This window comes from Propithecus coquereli, unplaced genomic scaffold (genome assembly GCF_000956105.1).
Source record: "Propithecus coquereli isolate 6110/MARCELLA unplaced genomic scaffold, Pcoq_1.0 Scaffold357, whole genome shotgun sequence".
Classification (NCBI taxonomy): Eukaryota; Metazoa; Chordata; class Mammalia; order Primates; family Indriidae; genus Propithecus; species Propithecus coquereli.
Window position 1 is genome coordinate 325,305 of NW_012149252.1, and position 11,438 is coordinate 336,742.

The following is an 11,438-nucleotide window of genomic DNA, read 5'->3' on the forward strand; positions in this document are numbered from 1 at the left end:
TTTTGAGACAGTCTTGCTCTGTTGCCTGGGCTAGAGTGCCATGGCGCCAGCCTAGCTCACAGCAACCTCAAAATCCTGGGCTTAAGCGATCCTCCTACATCAGCCTCCTGAGCAGCTGGGACTACAGGTACACACCACCACACCCAGCTAATTTTTTCTATTTTTAGTAGAGATGGGGTCTCACTCTTGCTTAGGCTGGTCTCAAACTCATGATCTCAAGTGATCCTTCCATCTCAGCCTCCCAGAGTGCTGGAATTACAGGTGTGAGCCACTATGCCCAGCCAAAATCATTTCTTGATGTTCATTTAAACCTGATTTTATTGCTATCTTCTTGGTTGGTAGCTTACAAATTAATATATGACTGAGGCCTACCCTACTTAGGGGTGATCCAGGCCCTTGGATATATCTTGTCATCAAAATTACAATTTTAGCTTTATGATCTGTGGGTATTGGATACTGGTAAATTACTCATTGATGTAGGATTTTTAGGTTTATTCATTGCCGACTTCATGTTTACTTATTGCAGTATGTGGAGTTACTGTTCACTGTGAGAGACTGCAAGCTTTGTTATACTTCTAGAGCAAGCAGTCAGTCCAAGTGGCAAGTTAGGTTATTAAACTTTTAGTGTTTTTACTTTCAATGTTCTTCTTTAGGTGAATAGTCTGGTCAAATCTACCTTAGATATTTATGGTAAGATCAATTTCTTGGTAAACAATGGAGGAGGCCAGTTCCTTTCCCCTGCTGAACACATCACTTCAAAGGGATGGTATGCTGTGATTGAGACCAACCTGACGGGCACCTTCTACATGTGCAAAGCAGGCAAGTGCTATCAATATTCGCAAATCAATGAGTCTTTATTTAGAGATCATAGAGAATCCTATTAAAGACTCACAAGTCCCATGGCCTTAACATTTGCTGCCCTGATTTTCTCACATACAACATAGGAATGTAAATTAGTACCTCTCTGGATAGTAATTTGGCAATATTATAAAATGTGGATATCCTTTGATCTTACAATTTTATTTCTAGGAATTTATCATGAGAAAATTATTAATGATCTGTACGAAGATTTAGCTATAAAGTTGTTCATAAAAGTAGAGAAAACTCCCACACTTAACTTCGTTTTTAAGAAATGCGTTTGTTAAGTCTGTTAGAAGGACCAATTCATAAATTCAGAATAGCACAGAGTCCACATGCTTTCTGACTAACAACTAATTGGCATGCATGCATAGTCTTTGTATTAAAAGTTTTGTTTCCTAAGTTGTTAATATTAAACTCCTTTAAGTTGAGTAGCTCAAAGGTTTCCTTAAAAACTACTCAAGACATTCTTATGATGACAAATGTAGAACGAGTATAACTCTGGCCCAAACGGTCTTCACCTCCACATAGACTAGGCTTTATATTCTATAATATCTACAAGTCAGAGATTTTGCAGATATCCCCAGACTTTACCATCAGCTACTAGCGGTATCGAGCTCTGTATATATAGTGATTCAGGATTGGATGCTCCAGTGGAGAGAACCAGAAACAACAGGGGCTTGAATAAGACAGTTTATTTCTCTCACATTAAAAAGTCCAGGTAGGTATCTATGGATAGTATGGTAGTTTCATAATCATTAGGGACTGAGAATCCTTCTTATTGCTCTACTTTTCTTGACCTGTGGTTTCCATCTCATGGTTCGGGATGACTGCTTCAGTTCCTGCCATCATATCTGTATTCCAGACAGCAGGAATGGGGAAAAGTGTAATGCTCACCCATTCCTTTTAGGAATACCATCTGGAAGTTGCACTATTACATTTACTCCCATTCATCAGCTAGAATTTAGTTAAATGATCACACCCAGCTGTAAGGGAGGGATGAGTCTTTAGGTGGGTGGCTATGTGCTTAATACAGATTTTATTTCTGTGAAAGAAGGGGAGAATGAGTAGTGGGAGACAACTAGTCGTCTCTAACCCAAGCTTTATAGCTCAGTGCTTTCACTCCTTCTCACACGCAAGTCATCAGTCTTACCAATCCAAGGATCCTGGCTAGTAACTGTTAATAAAAAGTCTGCAGAGTCTAGATTCAGCCATGATTTTTATTAGCCAGAACTGAATTAAAGAATACAGGGATCATTCTTGGAAAGCTGAAACCTAAGATTCTCTCTCCAAGATGTTCCTCAGTGCTATAAATCACTGCGTATCTCTAAATTATGGGAACAGAATTCCCATCATTGGACTTGATACCTACTCAGAACCTAAGTTGACCCCTGAGGGAGCCTGTGCAACATTGGTGAAGGTTGCCATTGACACAGGGTGCTGGCACGTTGACAGGGCTTACATCTACCAAAACAAGCACAAAGTTGGGGAGGCCATCAGGGAGAAGATAGTGGAAGGAAAGGTGCGGAGGGAGGATCTCTTCTAGTATGGAAAGCCATGGGCCATGAATCATGACCCAGAGATGGTCCACTCAACCCTGGAGAGGATGCTCAAAGTTCTCCAGAAAGATTAAAATACCCATGGCCCCTTAAGCCAGGAGATGAAATCTATCCTAGTGATGAGAATGGCAAATGGTTATATCACATTTCAAATCTGTTTGCCACTTTGGAACTTGCAAAGTTGTTGGCTTAGTGAAATCCTTTGGTGATTTTAATTTTGCAAATTTTAACTGCAGGCAGCTGGAGCTAACCTTGAACAAGCCAGGACTCAAACATAAGCCAGTCAGCAACCAGGTTGAATGCCACCCATATTTCACCCAGCCAAAACTCTTGAAATTTTGCCAGCAACATGACATTGTCATTATTGCATATAGCCCTTTTGAGACCTCTAGAAATCCAACCAGTGCAAATATGTCTTCTGCACCTTCGTTAAAGGATGAACTTCTAAACTCATTGGGGGAAAAGTGGAATGAGACGTCAGCTCAAGTTGTTTTGCATTTCAATATCCAGTATGGGTGGGTATCATTCTTAAAAGCTTTAATCCTGAAAGGATCAAAGAAAACTTTCAGACCTTTGATTTTTCTCTCACTGAAGAAGAAATGAAGGACACTGAAGCGTTAAATATTATAAAAATGTCCGCTTGGTAGAAATGCTATTTTGGGGTGATCACACCCCAAATACCCATTCCATGTGACCGCTGACCTCGGAGAGTTCCTGGACAGATTTTTCTCTCCCATGTGTGCCAGGATCTTGGGGTGGGTAGTTCCTATGGATATGGGAGTGGAAGGGCTTTTACTGTCCTCAGACGAAGTGGTGATGGAAGCATGCTCAAGTTTTTTTGTGTAGTGTGAGTGTCTTTGACTCAACTGTGTTGAAGAAAAAAAATGTTTAAATCTATTGAAATAATTCTAGAAAAATTGTCAGCTAATATTTTATTAGATCAATGTCTTCTAGGTTCCAGACAGAAAAACATCAGGCTTTAGAAAAGACTTCAAAGGCAACATATAAAGACAACTCATGAATCTGGTTACTACCACTGGCGGTCTGAGTTCTTTAGCAGTTAAGGACAACAGAGAGGATGGAGAGCCAGCCTGTGCCAGTGTGTTGGCAGTGGCCCTGATTGTAATACAGACACAGCTAAGATAAGGTCCAGATATGCATCATTAACAAGGAAGTGATTCAGAGAGAGAGGGCTAAGTACAGAAAAGTCTTAAAATAGAGCTAATGAAACACCACCATGTTCAGCAAAGCTGTAGAGATTTTGTTGTCATTGTTTGTTTCTGTCCAGTGTATGTTTGTTAGGCTTTTACCCAGCTTGAAGAATGGATACTTCCTGGTTCTTTCTTGCATCCTTAAAGGGCCTGAGTTTCCACACGACTGTCAAACATACTTGCGTGGTCTTATCACACTTGCCCACACAGATCATAGAACCAATGTTATGTGAAGTGGCTCGAAACAAGTAACATACACAAATAAAACCCTACATTGTAAAATAGTCCAAAGATGGCTATTTAAAAAGAAGGAAGAATGAGACTTTAGGGGACATTTTGAAAGAAGAGGCTTTATAAAGTTATTATACTTAAGACTTTAAGAGTGTTATTGGCATAGCTTTGTAAATTTTGGAAAGTAGCAAATTCAAAAGAACACTGATAATATTACCGTATGTAAATTTTTTAAAGAATGAATAAGATTATTAGAATTCAGCAATAGAGATGTACCTATTTTCAGTTAAACTAGAGAAATACATTTTGTGCATTCACATTATGTCATTCTTACCAGGTGAGAGAGTTCTTTAAAAATTATGTTTTCCCAAGATCATTTACTTATAGATAATCTTCAATGACCTGAAGACATTTCTGAGAAATTATCACTTTAAAAAATTTGATCTATCCTCATTGTTTCCACTGATTCCAGTAGTGATAATTATAAAGTTGCCCTCTGGAAAATGTTTTGTTCACAAGAAATAATAGAGTGTGATGATTTGTTTTGCACCAAAAAAAAAAAGGAATACGTGGCCTATAGTTCTTTTTTTGTTTGTTTTTACTTTTAAAAAATGGGGCCTTTAGATTTTAGTTTCTACAAGTTATATTTTTTATGCCATAATAATAATAGTGAAAAATTGAAAACCATGTAAATATTCTAGAGTGAAGTATTAGTTGAGTGAACTTTTATATATTTCTATGATGGAGAATTATGCAGCCATCAAAATATTGGTATAAATATGTTCTTATTGACATGAAAGGGCTTTTTATAAAAAAAGTAAATAAAAATGTAAAACATATCAAACAGGTCATGTGCTGGAACAAGGTATCAGAGGAGGGTCAGGACGCTATTTAGTAATTTAGTATGATTGTCATTTGTCTGTATCCTACAGTTTACAACTCCTGGATGAAAGAGCATGGAGGATCCATTGTTAATATCATTACCCTTACTAAAAGTGGATTTCCATTCGCTGCGTAAGCGTTTTTATATTTTTTTCTTCCTATGTCTTTGGGTTGTTCTCTGAATGGGGAGGAAGAGGGACAGGGAATATTTCTTAAATCAAGATCATTAATACCTTTAATGAGTTGCGACCTCAATACTTGGCATTTCCCTTTATCTGAACTTTAAAAATGTACTTCTAAAACATTCCCATTCAGATTAGGATGGCCAAATTTACCAAGAAAAGAAAAGAAAAGAAAAGAAAAAAACAGGATGCCCAATTCAATAATTTTTTAGTATAAATATGTCCCAAATACTGCATAGGGGCATACTTGTGCCAAAAAAATTATTTGTTGTCTATCTGATGTCCACATTTAAGTGGATATCCTATGTTTTATCAGGTAACTCTAATTCAGATGTTACTAAACTTGCCGTCACTGTCTGAAGATGGCTTATTTATTAAGGTGTGGAAATGACACTATTCTATGTTAATTTAGATTTGAATACCATGAATATACCCATTTGATTTTAGACAGGACTGCTAAATTGATGCTCCTAACAGATAACCCAGAATTTTTTCCCAAAAGTTTATAAGGTTTTGTACTTCTAATTAGCCACTCTATAAGCAGAGAGTTTGCTTCCTCTGTGCAAAGTCTGGTACCCTACTCAATGCCTACATTATCGAAAACTCCCTCAGTTGTATGGGATAGAAATAAAATTCAGACTGGCTTAAGTAAAAATCGAGGGCGGTGGTTCTTCAAGTGTGGTTTCTGGACCAGCAACATCCGCATCACTGGGAACTTGATAGAAGTGCAAATCCCCCAGCCCCGCTCCAGATCTTTTGCATCAGAAACTCTGGGCTGAGAGCCCCGCAAACTGTGCAAGCCCTCTAGGGCAATTGTGGTACCAGCAGAACCACCACACGAGGGGCTTGTTAGGTTCAGCCACGACGTTGGCAGGAAGCTGCCTCTCCTTTTGGTTTTGCTTTCTTTGTGTCTGCCTTCCTTCCCAGGTAGGCCTTCTCTGCATGTGGCAAAAGAGCACTAGCAGGAGTTAGAGGTCAACACTCTAGCTGTTCGTAAAACTCCAGTGAGAGAGTGTTTCTCGAATTGAACCAGAAGAAGAAAAAAAAAAAAATACCAGGGCCAGCAAGTCCCAGAGAGGATCCTCGTGAACTGACCCTGCTTGGGTCACAGGTGCAGCCGTCAACCAAATACAGTGGGCATGAGGTTGCTCTGCTGTGCACAGTCAGCCCAAGACAGAGGGAATGGGGTCCACACCACTTAGACATAGACTGAGAACGGGCAAGAGTGGTTCCTTAAGTGGAAATCAAGGTGATGTTACCAAAACAGAGCAAAGAATGCAGGGCAGGTAAGTGATGCCGCTGTACTTCCTTTTCCTGCTCATTATTCATTACTTACCTTTATTTACTTTTCTTACTTTACCTTTCTTAGAGTCTTGGAAGAAATAAAGTCAGTTGAGATGGTAGGTTCTATCCGGTATTTCCCATTTTCACAGGAAACTGCTATTATTAGTTTGGGGGCATATTTTTCCCCACTTTTTTACAAAAATTGTGTTAATATAGACATTGTTGTGTACCTTGCTCTTCTCATAAATGAATAATATATCCTGGAGATATTTTCTTAAGAATCTTAAGAGATTTCTCCTTATTTTCCATGGCTGTCTAAAATACCACTTTCTAAACCATAAAGTATAATTTATTTAACCATTTTCCAATTGATGAAATATGGGTTGTTTCCGACATTTTGTTACTGACAAAACAAAATAAAACACCTGTAATAAATAATATTGTATATGCATCATATAGCATGTGCATTAAATTGCAGGAAGTATAATTGCAGAGTCGAAAGTCATGTGCCTTTGTAACTTTAACAGATCTCACCACTTCTATGAACTACCCTTCATAGAAGTTATAGTTCCCTTATTATGATCCTTTATGTAATATATAAGAAATAATGAGTTTCTAGGCTTAAAGTAAATTTTTTGAGGAAGCCAGTGGCTTTTCTGATATTCAGTTGACTAGGAAAAAAAAAACTAGCTTGTCTCTGTCATGGAAAAGGAATGTTTCAGATATTTCTTGCTTTTGTTCTCTTAGCAGTAGTTTCCTTTTCCAGTGGCTTTCAAACTTTCTATCATGACTCATAGTAAGAAATAAATTTTATACCTTGATCTAGTAAACCTGTGTGAGTGTGTGTTGTGTGTGTCTGTAACTGAAACAACAACAAAAAATTCATGAAGCAAATCTATTCTCACTATGTATAGTGTACTACGGTATTTTGTATTTTATTGTATTCTACTCTATTTTATTTTGTTTTTTGTAAGTGTTGGTTATTATTTGCAAAATTTATTTCACTGCTGGTATGGTGTTGTAATTTCCAGTTTGAAAGACACAGGTTTAGGTGTTATGCACAGTAGAAAAGGAGAGTGAGTGTCAGAAGCTGAGCACTCCTTTGGTTGTTTTTTTTTTTTTTTAAGACTAGTCAAGTGCAATAGTGAGGAGGGGGGTTAAGTAGTAGAACAAGGAGTTCAATCTGTAACTGACTGTGAACAATCAAGTGAGATAACTCACTACCTTCGGACCAGCCACTCCTTTGTTTTAAATTTTAGCTCTCTTAAGAGACACGTGGGAAATGTTGGCTGTCTCTCATTTACTTAACCAATATTTCATATAAGTATAGTGTGGCCCAGGTACAGGTACAAGGTACATCTGGAAATACTAAAATGAATCCAGCACTAACCATCCACGTTCTCAGGGAGCCCACAATTAGTGAGGGAGCAAAGCATGAAAGCAGTCCAATGGGCTTGAACGTGTCGGGTGTTCCAGTAAAGGTGTTTGCAAATGTGCAAGCAGGCAGCACCTGTGCAAGGAGGGTGACATTCTGGCAAAATGTCCCAAAGGTTAACTTGGAGCTTGGTAGACATATGAGCAAGAGAAAGGAAGGCAAGTAAAGGAAACATCCCACGCGAAGGCAGAGAGATTTGAAACACCATGGCACTTTGTGGAACTACACATAATTCTTCATGATGGAGGGTGGCGCAGCAAAATTAAGAGTTGGGAATGGAGTTGGAGTCCCAAAGGACCTTTTTTTATATCAAGTATCTTTGAATAACGAAAATGTATTTGTCAGTTAATAGTGAATATATAAAATCTGTGACTGAAGAATTTGGAATATCTTTTGAAGCTCACTATAATGGAATTTGACATATTTGACTCTTATTCTGATTTTGATAGATTTTTATGTTGGAAATGGAAGTTTATTTTTTTAGAAAGGAGGTCAGTAAACTTATTTAGCCTACTGGCTCAGTCAATTCCTTCATGAGAGTCTAAAAGACCATCCAAATAGAAAAGGAAAAAAAAACAGTATGCCAGGAAGCTGCTTGAAAACCACAAGTTTAGCAGTTGAAAAGTATGGTTTAAAATACATAATTTTTTTTGCTAATTTCTTAAGTATCATCTGTAAATTCTGATTCCTAACATTTTTAGGAAGCCAAAGATTGCATTTTTAAGAGGCAATTAGGGAAGGTTTTTTTGCCTGTTCACTTAGATATCAGGCACTGAAAAAAAATTATACAAATATAGGTTGAGTATTCCTAATCTGAAAATTCAAAATCTGAAATGCTCCAAAATCTGAAACTTTTTGAGCACCAACATGATGCTCAAAGGAAATGCTCATTGGAGCATTTCAGATTTTGGATTATGTGTATGAGAATATCCCAAAATCTTAAAAAAATTCAAAATCCAAAACACTCTGGTCCCAATCATTTTGGATAAGGGATACTCAATCTGTAAAATATTCATTTGAGAGAAGGTAGAAAATGCTGGGGTTTTTTGTTTGTTTTTTGAGACAGAGTCTAGCTCTCTCACCCTGGGTAGAGTGCAGTGGTGTCATTATAGCTCACAGCAACCTCAAACTCCTGGGCTCAAGGGATCCTCCTGTCTTAGCCTCCCGAGTAGCTGGGCCTACAGGCACGCACTATGATGCCTGTCCAATTTTTCTATTTTTAGTAGAGACAAGAGTCTCGCTCTTGCTCAGGCTGGTCTTGAACTCCTGAGCTCAAGCAATCCTCCTGCCTCGGCTTCCCAGAGTGCTAGGATTATAGGCATGAGCCACTGCGCCTGGCCCCAGTACTGCTTATTTTTATTTTTTTTTTTGAGACAGAGTCTCACTCTTTTGCCCAGGCTAGAGTGAGTGCCGTGGCATCAGCCTAGCTCACAGCAACCTCAAACTCCTGGGCTCCAGCAATCCTCCTGCCTCAGCCTCCCAAGTAGCTGGGACTACAGGCATGTGCCACCATGCCCGGCTAATTTTTTCTATATATTTTTAGTTGTCCGATTAATTTCTTTCTATTTTTAGTAGAGACGGGGTCTTGCTCTTGCTCAGGCTGGTTTCGAACTCCTGAGCTCAAACAATCCGCCCGCCTCGGCCTCCCAGGGTGCTAGGATTACAGGCGTGAGCCACCGCACCCGGCCAGTACTGCTTATTTTTAAAACTTAAAATTTTTCTGCAATGTCACGTGGAGATAATCTCTAAGGAGTTACTTAAAGAAATTTTAGTCTGGTGGTGGTTTTTATTTATTTTTTATTTTGTTTTGTTTTCAACAAAAGAAGTGCAGAAATGCAAAATGTAAAAGTCTCATGTCCTTGCCCAATCCATCCCATCTTGCTCCCTGAAGTTAAACATTTCAGGTAAGATGGACAAATTGAAGAAATATTATATATGTGTATGAGTATATTTCTATGCTGTTTAAAAAACACAAATGGAATCATATTTTGAATACTCTTCTTCAACTTGCTTTTTAACTTAATATTAAATTTTGAACCAATTTTGAACCAAAATGTATCAAGACTTGAACTCCAGGTCAAGATGGAATAACAAGGACAGAATTTAACCTCTTACTGAAGCAGCTATAAAATGGACAAAATACATGAATCAGTGGCACTGAAGACACGGGACATCAGGCATTGAATGACAGTGATCTCTGAAAAACAGGAAACAATTGAGATGAACTCTGATTATCCCCACTCACTGGCTGGAGAAAAGTTTTGGAATCATGACTCAGGGTAGGGGAACTGAGGCAGAGCCTGGCAGTCTCACTGAGTTGAGGGTAAGGATGAGGAGACCAGAGATGCCCAGGTGGCTAGAATTTGCAGGGCAGAATACCTGAGAGGAGAGAAGTCTAGACACGTGGAGAGGGTTGGGTAAGCACAGGTATATGAGAAACCACCTCACACTTGGGCAAGAACCACTTGCAAGGACTAGAGGGAAGAGTGCCCAGAACTCATGCAGGGCCTAGAATACTGCCTATTCCCAAAGCCAGACTGGAAAACCTCAGAACAATAAAGACTGGAAAACCTGGCTCCAGTGCTAAAAAGGATCTCACTTCAGTAGTAGGGAAAAATATCCCTAGACTAAAACCAGTGCTGGTCCTACTAAACAGAAGTTAAAGGCAAGGCATGAAAGGATCATACTTTTTCCAAGTAACTTAACAGCATCCCACAGCAAAGCTCAACAATATTTATAGGAATATGAAAGTGTCTGGCATCTAATAAAGGATTAAGTACGCAAAGAAACAGGAAAGTACAACCTGTGATGAGAAGAAAGGTCTATCAGAAATGACACAGATGATAGAATTAGTAGACAAGGACATTACAACAGTTCTGATGACTGCATTCCATGTGATCAAGAACCTAGAGAGGAAAGATGGAAAATGCTAAGTTGGGAAAAGGAAGAGATTTTTATACCCAGATCAAACTTCTGGAGACAAAAACTATAGTGCCTGAGATGAAGACTGCACTGAATGAGATTAAGGCAGAATAGACACTTCAGAAAAAAATATTAGTGAACCTGAAGACATAGCAATAGAAACCTTCCAAAAATGAAATAGAGATAAAAAGATTGCAAAAGACAAACAGAGTGCCCATGAACTGTGAAATAGTTGAAGTCTGTGAAGAAAGGGAGAGAAACAGGAACAGAAAAAAAATTGAAGAAATTATAGCTGAAAATTTTCCAAATTTGATAAAAACTATAAACCTACAGATCCAAGAAGCTCAGCAAACCCCAAGAACAAGAAACGTGAACAGAAGTACACAAGGCACATCATAATCATATTGAGTAAAACCAGCACTAAAGAGAAAATCTTAAAGGCAGCTAGAGCAAAAAGATACATTCTGTACAGAAGCATATTTCTCATAAGCAAATTATAATAGAAGATAATGGAGTAAGATATTTAAAGTACTGACAGAAAAAAACATGCCAACCAAGAATTCTTTACCCATTGAAATATCTTTCAAAAATAGAGATGAAATACTTTTTCAAATGTACAAAATCTGAAAGAATTTATCACCAGCAGACCTGTGCGAAAATAAATGTTGAAGGAAGTCCAACAACCTTTACTAAGTAATCTGTCTTTTGCCAGTTGACTTTTTTTTTTTTTTTTGAGACAGAGTCTCACTCCTTTGCCCCGGGTAGAGTGCAGTGGTGTCATCACAGCTCACTGTAACATCAGACTCCTGGGCTCAAGGGATCCTCCTGCCTTAGCCTCTCTAGTAGCTGGGACTACAGACGACAAGCACCACCA

General features: G+C 38.4%; 1 protein-coding gene and 1 pseudogene across 2 annotated transcripts in view; both read left to right on the plus strand.

The window, feature by feature from the left end:
* Window positions 1-11,438, plus strand: part of PECR (peroxisomal trans-2-enoyl-CoA reductase) — a 53,625-nt gene that overhangs the window by 15,572 nt on the left and 26,615 nt on the right. For both annotated transcript variants that reach the window (XM_012651471.1, XM_012651470.1), the window contains exons 3-4: window positions 654-819; window positions 4,792-4,873. In XM_012651471.1, coding sequence (XP_012506925.1) covers window positions 654-819; window positions 4,792-4,873 — 248 coding nt within the window. The remainder of the gene's footprint in view (window positions 1-653; window positions 820-4,791; window positions 4,874-11,438) is intronic.
* Window positions 2,153-3,263, plus strand: LOC105816128 (annotated as a pseudogene).